Source organism: Pteropus medius, unplaced genomic scaffold, assembly GCF_902729225.1.
Source record: "Pteropus medius unplaced genomic scaffold, Ma_sr-lr_union100, whole genome shotgun sequence".
Taxonomy (NCBI): domain Eukaryota; kingdom Metazoa; phylum Chordata; class Mammalia; order Chiroptera; family Pteropodidae; genus Pteropus; species Pteropus medius.
This window is the reverse complement of record NW_024342471.1, coordinates 16,673,410-16,687,102: the sequence shown is the minus strand read 5'-3', so window position 1 is coordinate 16,687,102 and position 13,693 is coordinate 16,673,410. Positions and strand designations below refer to the sequence as shown.

General features: G+C 51.4%; 1 protein-coding gene and 1 non-coding gene across 2 annotated transcripts in view; both read left to right on the top strand.

Annotated features, from left to right (window-relative positions):
* Window positions 1-338: 338 nt before the first annotated feature.
* Window positions 339-13,693, top strand: part of CDH22 (cadherin 22) — a 68,685-nt gene continuing 55,330 nt past the window's right edge. The window contains 2 exon segments of the mRNA XM_039864481.1: window positions 339-599; window positions 9,604-9,898. Of these exon segments, the coding sequence (XP_039720415.1) occupies window positions 339-599; window positions 9,604-9,898 (556 nt within the window).
* Window positions 11,695-11,813, top strand: LOC120604093 (5S ribosomal RNA). The gene has a single exon (XR_005653256.1). It is a non-coding gene; the product is annotated as a 5S ribosomal RNA (ribosomal RNA).

Below are 13,693 nucleotides of genomic sequence, written 5' to 3'. Positions count from 1 at the left end.
CCATGGCACACAGCAGACTCGGGAACTGCGGAGGCGCTGCCTGGTGATTCGACCGCGCTGCGGGGTGATCTGGCCCAGGTGGTGCCAGGGAGCCGCGGGTGGGGACCCCGAAGGCCGTCCATGCCCGGGGTGCAGCTGCGCCCCCTCCGCCTCCAGCCCAGCGCCCCCGCGGCTGGGCGGCGTTCAGGGCCGCGGGCCTGTCCGGGAGCCCCGTCGGGGGCAGCGCCCCGGCGGCCACGCTGAGGCCACCATGTGACGGGGCGCCGCTCCGTGGTGCCACCAAACAGTGACGCCCTGGTGCTCCTGTCCATGCTCCTGGGGCCCCGCGCAGACCAAGCATGAGGCCGCGGCCCGACGGTCGGGGGCTCCTGGCCGGAGCGGCGCTGTCGCCCCTGCTGCTGGTGCTGCTGCTGCTGCTGCTGCTGCCACCACCGACGCCGCTGCTGGGACACCTGTGGGCGGCGGGAACCCCGACGCCGGCGCCCGGCGCTCAGCAGGACGGCACGCTGGGCATGGGCCGCGTCAAGCGCGGCTGGGTGTGGAACCAGTTCTTCGTGGTGGAGGAGTACACGGGCACCGAGCCCCTGTACGTGGGCAAGGTAAAGTGGGACCCTGCACCCGCCATCCCGCGCCCAGGACCCGAGAGACACCCCCTGGTAGGCGCAAGGGTCCCAGATCCCCTAACCTCGGAAATCCCAGTCTCTGGTGCCTCCTCCCTGCTGTCCCTGGCTTGGGGCAGACACCAGGGTCCTGAGCTCCACTCCCCGTCCTGCCCCAGGCTGTTCTCCAGCCCCTCTCCCTTTTGCATCTTGGAGCGGAGACTGCTAGTAGGTAAATCCAGTCGTCTTGTAGCTAGATGCATCTAGAATGTGGAAACAGGTTTGCAAATATGATCGTGTCCCACACATACTCTCCCCACTCTGCTTAAAATTCTTCAATAGCTTTCCGTGCACTTTGGGTCAAGCTCAAGTTCCATCCCACTGCCCACAAAGACCCGGCTCCCCACTCTCAGAGTTTCAGCCACAGAGCCCAGGGGTGCCCTCTGACTGTGTCTTCAATGCCCCATGCATTCCTGCCACCTCCTCTTTGCCTAAGTTGTTTCCTCCCCCTGAACTGCTCTGTCCTGTTCCTTCTACTGATTACTTTATACTGACACTCAGGTCCACTCAAATGCCACTTCCCCAGAGGAGCCATCCTGACCACACCAGGCTAGGAAAGGTCGCTGCGTGTGGCCATCCTGCCCTGTTACGTGCCTTCCAACACCCCGTATCTTGCCTTCATAACACTTAATTATGCATGCGTTTGTTTGATTTTGCAATTAATGTGTCTTTCCTATTAGACTGTGTTTGTTTCACTCACCATTAAACCCCCAGTGCCTAATGCAGATATTGCTCACAAATTGTTCATTAAATGAATGAATGAATGAAAGCTGCTTTTTCAAACTCTCGGAGTAAATGCTGGTTAATATGGCTGAAGATTTGTGCCTTAGGCATATAAGGGGCTGAGAAGGTCTTTTGTTCACACATTCAATCCCTGAACTCCTCAGGGGTATGACGCTGGAGAGGCAGAGGCAAGTAAGATCCAGCCTCTGCCATTTGGGGGCTCCCCAAAGTGGCAGAGACACTCTGGTATATAAAAAACTTCACAGAGCAGCACCCGGCACTGAGTAGGCATTCAATAAATAGTATCTGTTGACTGGCTTCGTAGAGGAGAAGAGATCTGAACGGCGTTTTGATGTACGAGTAGGAGTTCATCAGCCTGATGGGAAAGAGGACGTAGCCTAGGCAAAGACTTGGAGACCTGACAGAGCCTGGCTAATTTGGAGGCTTGTCAGCAGTTGAGGTGTTGAGATGGAGGGTTGCTTGTTGGTCATGAAAAGCAGGGTGGTGCCCAGGGACAGTTCTCTGGCTTCTGCTAAAGCCAGTCAGCTTTCCAGGAAGTTTTGGTCAGCAGAGATGGAGGGAGACCAACTCTGGAGTTTCCTGTGTGCTTAAATGAGTCTGAGATCGGGAGGCTGACCAAGATGCTCAGTTCAGAGGCTCGGGGAAAAGGACCTTCAGCCAGGAAGGGAGGAAAGCCTTGACATAAACCTCTAGGTTTGCCTTGCAGGAGACCCAGATTTTCTCTTGTCTAGACACAGTAATCCCTGGTCATTGGCTACTTTCTTCTCTATACATGTGGCTGAAGTTGAACCCCACATCTGAACAAAGTAAGAATTTGACAGAGCTCAGAGTGGTTCATTTCCTTACTCAAGGTCACCCAAAAAACTGGTGGCAGAACCTAGGACTCCTGACTCCCAGCCAGGGCCGTGAGATGGTGGGGCTGGTAGAATGGGGTCAGGGGAGGGGGAAGGAGGAACCAGTGTCAGCTAGACAATAGCTAACGGTGAGGTATTTAAGGGTGCAGGCTTTGGAACCAGAAGCAACTGAGTTGGAGTCCTGGTTCTGCCAGCCCATGAACCATGTTGCATTAAGGAAGTCACTTCACCTCTCTGGACTTCAGTCTCTTCATCTGTAAAAGTGGGACTGAGAAAGCCCGCTTCCTAGGGTTGTTGAAAGGATTAAAGAAAAAAACAGCACATAAAAGTGTTCCACCTGCGGTCTGGTTGTTTGTTTATTGTGGTTTTCTCATTATTCCCATATGAAGGATTTAACTCTTACACTGCAAGGTAGAAATCATTGTTCCCTTTTGTAGGCGAGGAAACTGAGGTTCAGAGAGGGCTAAGTTATGGAGTGGCTACGTAGCTTGGCCTGGATTCAAACCTGTGTGTGCTGGAGGCCAGTCACAGCCTGATTCACCAAATATCTGAGACCTCCAGGCCTAGGAGAAGGATTTTGGTCCAGGAAAACCCCAGACGGACAGAGAAGGACTCTGATACATCTGCCTGTCAGCCGTGGTGGTCTCAGGAACCTCGGCAGCTGGCCTCCCCAGCCACCCACACCCTGAAAAGATGAGAGAAACCACTGATTCACCACCGTCACCTGCATCTTCCCAGTCATTATCACCTTGGCAGCGTGAGCCAAACTCCAACCCATCTCCTAGAACCAAATCTGTCAGCAATAGGAGGTCGTTAGTAAGTCCCTTCATTATAAGATAGGGAAACTGAGGCCAGAGGCAGAGAACATCATGCCAAGACCACACAGCAACATGGTGACAGAACCAACTCAAGAGACCAGATCTCCTGGCACCAGCTCCCAGCCTAGTGCAATTTAATTGTCCTGTATTAAGCATCTGCTATGAGCCAGGCATTGTGCCTAGGGGTCTTCCTTCATTTCACAGAGACCTCTCCCAGCATTCCAGCTGCTGTCATGACTATGCCATCCTCCTCCTCCATCATCTTCACACAGAGCCCCTCCTCTCTTCTCAAGGCCACCTCCAGAAAAGCACTTCCCGCAGTGAGGAAAGAGAAGGAAATTTCCATTTCTTTGCACACAGTTGCCCAAAGCACACTTTCTTATGAAAGGCGGTACAGTGTGGGGGCCAACTGGAGCCACACTGCCAGGACTCAAATCCCAGCTCGGCTTCTTGTTATCTCCGACTTCGGGCACGTGATTTAACATCTCTGTGCCTCAGTTTCCTTATCCGTTGAGCGAGGCTGTTACTAGGACCTCCTGAAAGGATTGCGATGAGGAGTCAATGAGTCGTTAGCACATGTCAAGAACCTAGAAGAGTGAAGAGCGCCTGGCGCTTGCCATATGCTCAGTAAGTATTAACTTTTATTATCATAGGCCTCACCTGACATTTCCACCACCTTAAGAATACCATCTACATGGACACTACGAACCCTGCCCCAAATCCTGAAAGCCTCTTGGCAACCCTAGTTTCTCACCACGAAGTGGGCGCAGGTGGTCACTAGCCCACCCCTCACTCAGAATATGAGCTTGGGCTTTTAAAAACCACCTGTCCCCATTTCCAGCTGAGTTCCACATTTGTACAAGTGGCTGTATGTACACACACACACACACATGCACACACATGCGCTCACACCATGCTGCCTCTCACTCTTCAGGGAGAAAGGACTTCTCCATGGTTTCGGTTAATTCACTGCTTCCTGGTCCCCTGCCCCAGGGAGCCGCTGGGAGCATCTGTCCTTGTCAAATTCCAAAGGTAGCTTAGCAACAGCACCATTGCAGAGTGAACCCCAGCCCCAACGTAACCTATTTTACAACCGCCTCCTCCATCACTCACTGCCAGGCTCCTGTCAGCACCCGAAGGAACCGCTGGGCCCCCGCAGTTGTCACCAAGGCCCCCGCACCGGCAGCTCCCCTGCTGTCCTGTCTCCTTCTACAGCCCAGCCCACCTCTTCCCCTCACCTTCTCATGAGTCCCACCCTCAAAGCAACCTCCCAAAATTTTCATACGACCTGGGTACTTGGACTAATCTTTTTTCCAAACTGTAATTTCCCCCGAGGCTTCTGTCAGTTGGATTGTGGATTTTGTAGGATTCTTAATTTTTTTTTAAAAAAAAGCTAGAATTATGGGGTCAGCACTTATGACCAACTCCTGTGGGCGGTGAGATCTATTTTAGATATACGGCAGGATTAAAGGGGGGAGGAGAGCAGATTTAATTAAGTTGCTAATATTTAAAGAAAATTGATGAACTGGTTTACGAGTAGCATAGGCATGAACAGACCCCTTATTCCGGGGGAGGCTTTTTATTTGATTTGCTTTCCGTTTAAATCCTGGACTCGTTTTATTTGCGTAGCTGCACTGTCCGTTTAATTGTCTTTAATAAGGAAAACGTACCTCTGCTTGCATTTAACTTTGATTTAATTAGGAGGAAGTAATTAATGGCCTTATAAATACCGTTTTTCAGCCCCCCCTCTATCCCCCCGCCCCGGGATGAGAACCTCACTCTGGTGTTTTTCATGTTGTTTGTGATCTAAGGCTGGAGTCTGGGGAGGGCCAGTCTCCCCCCGGGGCTGTCCACACTTGATGCAGTGGAAAGAACCCAGGATGTAGACTCAGACTGCCTCTTGTTAGCTGTGGACTTTGGGTAGGATATGGGCCCTCTCTGAGCCTCAGTTTGCCAGTCTGCACAACGGGGAGAGAATAATCTCTGATTCCCAAGATCAGTATGAGATATCAGTGAGGTCACGGTGAAGGGTTTGGAAGTGTGCCCCGTGGACTCTCCTCCCTAGTCTGGATCCTGTGTACCTGGTGTTTCTCAGAATGACTGATCCTCCAGAAGTCCCAGAAGATAGTTGGGGAATTCTAATGACAGCTGTGCATTTCATTATTCATTTATTCAATATGTTTGGTCCTGTCCCCTATGCTGGGTGTCGGAGAGATAGAAACAAAGCCATATGCTTGGCCCTCGAGGAGCTCAAAATCTTACACTCTCACGTGCATACACACACAGACACACACCTTGAACTTCCTCATCCTCCTGTATTTTCTGTGCAGGCATTGTCAGGGCACTAGTGTGTGCCAGGCATGGAGAGTTCAGAAAGAGAGTAATCAAAGTTAGTCCATGCCCCTGCAGGCCGTGACAACTGGGGAGACAGAGGTACAACAATGGGGTGCTGCAGGGAGTGTGAATGGGGCAGGGGGACAGAACAGAATGAGGACTCTTCAACCAAGTGGGAGGATCTCCGAGAGGGCTCCCTGAAGGAGGAAACAAGCTGAGTTTAAAAGTCTCCACACAGGTATTGGATGCTGGCTCCTGTATCTGCAATGGTTCAGGATGTCCCCAAATCCTCCTGAGACAAGAGTGAGAAAGGGAGAGGCAATGAATCTGCATTGAGTACCTACTATGTGCCAAGAGCTTCCACATGTTACCTTACGATGGAATCCTTGCGAAAATAATATCAGCCCGATCTACAGATAAAACTGAGGCTCAGGAAAAGATTGCCTCTTGCCCAGGGCTATGCAACAGGTCGGTGACAAAGCTGAAGCTGTCGCCCAGCCATTCCCAAAGCGAAAGTCTTCCACCTTTCCTGATTCGAAGTCTTTTTTCCAAATGCTGAAACAGAGGCTCAAATTGAAGAGGCCTTCCATGACTGTGGCCTGCTGAGTACAGGGCAAAAAAAAAAAAAAAAAACACTGGTGTCCCCGTCTCTCCCCAGATTCCCAAAGGCTGCAAAGGGACCAACCTGTGCATTGGAGTCTAAAACTGGGCCAATCTCACTCTCTTCACCTAAGAGATGGGGACATATTTATGCAGGCCACAAAATTAAATTAGATTTCTGCAGAGGCCTGCAACCCATGTGTGACACATAATAGTCGCTCAATAAATGAGAGCACCATCTTCCACTCACAGCTGTGAGTCTTGAGAAATGTCCTCCCAGGGTAGAGCCACAGGCAGTTCCTCTCCACTAGGAGCCAGAGGCCAGCAGGCAGGGCAGGCAGCCCCGCCCCAAATCCGCAGCAATTAGCTCAGCCCCAGGCCAATCGGCCCTGTCTGTCTCCGCAGTGTCCAGAGGTAGCCACTGAGCCCCATTGTGTATCCCGTGTCATTCTTCATGGAAAAACATCAATGACATCACCTCTGGGTTCCAATTCCTCCTCCCCCCTCCTCACTCTTAAGTGATCCCTATCCGGGGTCCGAGTTAAGATGTCAATGGCTTCAGCGACATGAGGGAGACCCAGGAGACAAGAAAGGGAAGAAACAACCATTCAGACAGCGTTTAAGTCATTACGAATATGTTCTCATTTAACCTTCACCACATCTGTGCCAAGTGGGGCTCAATCTGATTTCTCAGATAGGAAAATGGGCTCAGAAAAGTAAAAATCAATAAGCCCATGGTTACAACCTTCGTCGAGTCATGGGATCAGGAGGTGGCTTCCTAAACTTAGCTGTGTGACGAAGCAAATGACTTCCCTTCTCTGTGCCTCAGTTTTCTCATCTGAGACATGGGAAGCATATTAATGTTCCATATGGCAGTGACGGAGACTCATAAGATATAGCTGTTAAGCATCTCACCAAATGGTATCTTCAGGCAGACCTCGTTTTATTGCACTTTGCTTTACTGCACTTCACAGATGTTGCATTTTTATAAATTGAAGGCAGGACCCTCCACCAGCAAAAAGATTATGACTCGCTTTATTGCGATACTTTATTTCAGTGTCTGGAACCAAACCTGCAATATCCCCAAGATATGCCTGTATTTTGCACACTGCTCAGAGACCTTTGCTGATTGAGTAAGCAGATGCCAGGTATGATTAGGAGGAGGGTGGCGGCACCTTCAGAGGGAACAAGTCTACCCTCTCCTATTGCCATGTCCCCTGGGCAGAGGTGGAAGAAAAGCATAAACAGCAAACAGAAGAGACAGGTCTCCTCATCCCCATTGCTGCCAATGATTCAGGGCTGCCGTCCTGAGATAATTTTATTGGGGGCATTAAACTGAGTTATGAGGTTTTTACAATCCAGCCACTTATGAGAAATCTATTAACAGTAACTGGACAGGAAGAAGGCTTCTTGGTGAAGCCCAGGACAAGCATTAATTGGGGCAATCTATAACAGGACGGGGACCCGGAAAGGTTCCACCAGACGCCTCCATTTACTCCCCGCAATTTCTGCTGAGAATCAGCAGACTCGCCAAAAAGAGAGAGATGCCCATTAATCGGCTAATGAAATATGAAAATGTTTATGGGCCATTCAATCTTCCAAATGGCACTTCTATAATCCACCTTTCAGACACAAAGTTCCACCAGCAGAATTTATACCCAGGCTCCTCCTGCGTGGCAAGGGGTGGGCTTTCGTCCCCCTTCGTGACGACTTCATTGGCACTTGTTATCTTGCTGAGTGGCCTGGGGGACACGGTGTCCTGGCCCGAAAAGGAACTTGGGGATTCTGTCTTTCACCGTCCATCTCTGCAGAAGTTTGGAGAGAGGCAGGGACTTGCCCAAGGTCACCAGCTTCATCAGATGCATTTTCCTCTGTTTAGAGCTGCCTTGGAGATTTAAGCATTGGAGGATAAGGACTTAAGCGTTTCCGTTTGGGAGAACAGTCTGCTGGTTTCTTGCCCAACAGATCTCCATTCAGTGAAAACAGCCTAGGATCTGGAGCCTAACAGTGCCTGGATTAAATCCCAGTTATATGTAGCCAACAGTTAGTAATAATATAATAATCACAATGGCTACCATTTATTGGACACTTATTATGTCTTAGGCAGGGTTGATTTTCAGCTCGTACATACTGGTGTAATCGTGCCGGTTATCGAGATAGTTCACTACCAGCGGTAGATAGTCCCTCTCCTCCCCATCACCCCCCGCTCCCTCAGCCCCTCGGACCTCTCCGTGATCCAGCAAGCACCGCGTTCCTAAGTGGCCCAGTGGGGCCCTGCCGTGGTACCAATTTGTGGACTGTGCCCCCGCCATGCTGGCTGTTAATATTGTAAGTGTCACATGGTACTAGGCAGGTGCTAAGGGCCTTATGTGGACTTTAACTGAATTAACCCCCAACACCTCTAGGAGGAAGGTGCTGTTATGATCCACATGTTACAAAGAACATGTGATTGAGACCGAGGGAGGCGCAGTGACTTGTGCAGAGACACACAGGAAAATGATGCTGCAGCCAAGGCCAGGCTATAATGCCTCTTCCTCCCCCTGGACATCTCCTAGGAGGCTTGAGGAGAGAGAAAGCCCAGGCTGTGGACCAGGCCAGCTCTCGCAGTGGTCTGACCTTGAGCAAATCATCCCACTTCTCTGATCCTCAGTAGGAAAAAGGTCGGTGTGGGGGGAGAATCTGTGAAATGAGGATCACAAAATTACTCTAGTAGGGTTTTGTTTTAAAGAACCCTGAACTAAATAAGTATGTAAATTGCTTAGCACAGTGCCTGGCACATAGTAAGTGCTCCTTTAATTTGTGTTCCCTTTTATCCTCCCTCCCTTCATGCCCTGTCCCCACCATGTGCCAAGCCCTGAGGCTGGCTCTCCAGAGAGCTATATGAGTAGTGACCTTCGAGGGCTCAGAGCCCAGGGAGATTGAACAGCAGCTTGGAACCTTGTTAGAAATGCAAACTCTGAGGCCCCATCCCAGACCTACTGAGTCAGAATCTGCATTTTAACAAGATCCTCAGGTGATTTGCTTGCACAGAAGGTTTGAGAAGCACTGGCTAAGCCATCCTACAATCTGAACACGAAAATGATGGCTTGATGTACTGAAAAGATCTTGGAGGAGAATGAGAGTGGGGATCTGGAAAAGCTTTGGGGAAGAGGTGGCATTTAAACAGAACCTTTGCAGGGTGAGTAGAATTTCAGTAGGCAGAGAAATAAGGACAGGGTGCTCAAAGCCAGAGCAGATGGGTGCGGAGGTGGCTCTGAACTTCATTGTAAAGGCAAGGGGGAGCGGTGGAAGAGTTGCACGCAGGGGAAGACCTATTCAGATCTGCCTCTGAGGCTGCTAGCTCTGGTTGCAGAGGGGAAGGTGGATTATAAGGGCAAGGCTGGAGGAGGGAGAGCTGGCAAAGTACTCTGGTTCCTACAGCGAGGCCCAGACTGGGGCGAGGCATGGCTTCCTCGGCCCCAGTGTTTTCACTAAAGAATGGATAGGTTGAAGAAGAGACAAGCTTGGGAAGAGGCCTCCCATGGGACTTAAGCTGGGAGGCTGAGACGAGTTTCCTCCCCAACCTCCACCTTACCTTCCTCCCTGCCTCTCCAGATCCACTCAGACTCAGATGAGGGTGACGGAGCCATCAAATACACCATCTCGGGCGAGGGCGCTGGGACCATCTTCCTGATCGATGAGCTGACAGGGGACATCCACGCCATGGAACGCCTGGACCGTGAGCAGAAAACCTTCTACACGCTGCGGGCCCAAGCTCGGGACCGAGCCACCAACCGCCTGCTGGAGCCTGAGTCGGAGTTCATCATCAAGGTGCAGGACATCAACGACAGCGAGCCCCGCTTCCTGCATGGACCCTACATCGGCAGCGTGGCTGAGCTCTCGCCCACAGGTGGGCTGCAGGCTTCAGGGTGGGGAGCAGGGGGAGGGGAAGCGGGAAGGAAAGCTGCCAGATTCTGAGTAGGAGCCTGCTCTGCGGGGAGCGGCTGATACCCTGGGGAGGGGCGGGAGAGACAGGAGCTGCTGCTCCAGGGTAGAGAGTACAGACATGAGCCCAGGGCCCTACACAGGCTCATGCATAATCCTGGGCACAGTCACAGCTGCACACCCAGACAGAGGCACACACGTGACCTCAGGCATATACATGGACACAGTCCTCACATGAACATGAGTCTACATGTGGACACAGAGATCATTTGAACATGATCTTAGACCCACACACAGTCACACACACAGGCCCAGCCCCACATACCAGCTCAGCTGTCCTCTGATACACGGACCCACTCAGGCACTACCATGCACAGACAACATCCAGGACCGTCACGCACACAGGCACAGATGTCTGCCTTGACACAACCCTTCACCAGAGTTCAACTCCACACAGACACAGCACAGCCCTTGGCCACCGTCCCCACACGGATGCAGGCATAACTGAACATGGGTACACCTATAACCAGAAACAAGCTGAAACAAGACCCAACCACACAACCGGACACAGCCTCACACCCAACATAGACACATGTAACCCCACCCAGGAAACAGCGCATCACACAGATGGAGTTTATACACAGACATAGCCACGTACGTAGACACAGGCAAAAGCCATACCAGACATGACCCTTCTGGGGCTGAGCTCCACCAGAGTATAGCTGCAGACAGGTCTGGCCACAGCCAGGTGCAACAACATTCAGACAGCTTCATTCATCGCCTGCATTAAGCCCCAAAACCCAGACCCAGCCACCTGGGGACGCAGGTTCACAGAGATGGCTGAGCCCCCAGACACAGATTCAGTTGCATATATTTGGGCATAGCTGCATACACCCAGAGACACTGGGCATACACTGAGTACATATGGAAAAGGGAGCACACGCATCAAAACGCCCATCTGCAAGAAGACCTCAGACATGGTCACACTCAGAAACTCACATTTGCCCAGCAGGGGAACTGGAGCCAAAGGTCAAATGAATCTGCCCTCTCCCTCTGTGAGGCCCCAGACAGCTGGCTGACCATCAAGGCTCCATTAGCCTGGGGCTTCTGGTAGAAGCTGCAGTCATGGAGTGAGGGACATAGCCAGCAGCTGCCATCTCCTTCCCCACCGTATTAACCGAAGCACCTGTAAGCCAAGCTGGACAGGGAGCAAAGACCCTAAGTCCTAGACCATGTTCCATCACTGACGCACTGAGGCCAAGGGATTGGTGCTGCCTCTCTCTGGGCCTTCCAGCTCTACGGTTGTATGCCAGAGGCCAGGGGTATTTGTGTTCTTAGGGGAGGGCACAGTCAACTCCATCTTTCCCAGACTGGGCTAAATCTGGCAGATTGGTGGGTAACGAGCAGGCAGCCAGTAATGGAAGAGGAGGAAGGAGACCAGAGAAAATGGTGGGCACAAAGGGATGGTGAGAGGACAGGGAACAGTGAAGTACGGATGTGAGTGCTGGCTGGTGCGTGCGCGCGCACACACACACACACACACACACACAGGTCCGTGTGCATGTCTAGTGTGTGTATGCATTCACATATTCATGTGCGGATATGCGCGTGCATGGATAGCCGAACAACTCTTTAAGACCTGTGCACGCATGTGACAATGTGTCTATTTAAGTATATTCATTCATTCATTCATTTAACCAATATGTATGAGGACCTACTATATGCTAGGCACTGGAAACACAACAATGAAAAGGCAGACAAGTCTACGGACATGCCACCCTGAACAAGCCCGATCTCGTCTGATCTCGGAAGCTAAGCAGGGCCGGGCCTGGTTAGTACTTGGATGGGAGACCACCTAGGAAGACCAGGTGCTGTAGGCATAAAAAATTTTTTAAATAAGGGCTTGTAAGCTGACAAGGTCCTTGCAATCTGTGAGGTCAACCAAGGGTTGTCTCATCTAAAAAATAAAAATAAAAATAAGTAAAAAATTTTAAAAAGCAGATGAGCCTCCCTGCTCTCATGGAGAGTACATTCTGGCCGAGGAAGACAGGCAGTGGGAAAACAAACAGATAATTAGTCTGAGAAGTCTTCTCTGAGGAGATGACATTGAAGCAGAGACCTGAAGGATGTGAGGGCATGGGCCCTGCGGGGAGAGCATTCCAGCCAAAGGGAACAGTATGTGCGAAGGCCCCAAGGAGAAGAGGAGAGGCACCCGCCCAGATGGTACAGCCATGTAGACCACAGTCAGGGGTTTGCCTTTTAAGCTGAGCAAGCTGGGAGGCCAGTGGAGGGGCTTGTTCACAAGAGCGACATGATCTGACTTAGTTTTAACAGGACCCCCTAGCTGTTCTGTGAAGCTTAGGTGGGGCAGCGGGCAAGGGCAGAGGCAGATTACCCATTGAAGAGGATACTGCAATTACCTAGACAAGAAATGATGGCGGTGTGGGACAAGGTGGTGCCAGGAAGGATATTGAAAAGAGGTCGACTTTTGGCTATGTCGTGAAAGCAGAGCTGAAAGCATTCGCTCACGGATTGGATGTGGGGTGTGAGAGAAAGAAAATTCAAAGATGACTATCGCGATTTGGACCCAGGCAATTAAATAGATGGAATTTCCATTTACTGAGATGGGAGAAGCAATGAGAGGAACAGATCTGGGGGATGGAGGGAAATCAGGAGTTTGGTTTCAGACGTGCAAATTTAGAAGTACTTGTCAGGCAGCCAAGTGGAGATGTCGAAAAAGGCAGCGTAATGTACAGATTCGGTGGAGAGGTCACAGGTAGCTCAAGCCTCTGACTTCCCAGGTCCAGCAGCCCCTACTCCTGGACTCAAACTCTAGCCTAAGAAGATGTGGCCCTGTCTCTCTTCACCCAAAACTGACCTGCACCTTTCCACGTGGTAAAGGCCAGAAAGGAGGCTGGAGAAGGAAGCAGGAGCCGTATCCAAAGGACTTGAGGGAAGCATGGAGCGTGGGAAAGGCTTAAGCAAGGAAGTGACGTGGGCGGACTTGCATTTTAGACAGCTCCCTCTGCTGCGGTCTGGAGAATGAGTGAGGATAGGAGGGCTCCAGAGGAAGGTGCAGCCCCGTACCCGCCACATCACTCTCACTTCAACTCTGAGAGGCATCACAACTGATGGTAGCATCCTCGTCGAACAGACAGGAACACTGAGGCTCAGAGAGGAGAGAATGTACCCACAGTCACATAGAAGTCAGTGGCCAGGTAAGTTGCCAGCTTGGCTCGCAGACTGCAGGAGTGGCAACTGTCTTTGCATCACACATAGGGAAACTGAGACCGAGAGAAGGGCAAGGCCTGGTTCAAGGTCGCCTAGAGAGTTGGAAACAGAGCCAGCCTCCAGCTTCTTGAGGACCAGCCTAAGAAGCCCCAGCCCTGCCTCATCTCCCTCTTTTAGCCCACTCACTCCGACATTCTGCTCAGGAAAAAGTCAGGCAGGGGGAGTCAACTCAGACAAGCCAGGGAACCCAGGAGGGGGAGGGAGGACACAGAAATTAAATTAGTTTATTTCATTTGAGCAACTTTTTGAAGGGGAAGCAAATTCCACACCAGGGCGCTTGAGGAGACTCCAGGCGGCTTTGAAAATCAGTCACAATTACTGAGCCTCCTGATCTGGGCTGACGGGGGGCGGGGCCCGACAAGCGGCGTGGAGATCAGAGGGAGCAGGGACGTAGCTTGGGACATGAAAGGCAGCAGCACTCGCAAATTAAACCACTCACGGCTTAAAAGGGAAGGGAAGTGTGCGGCGG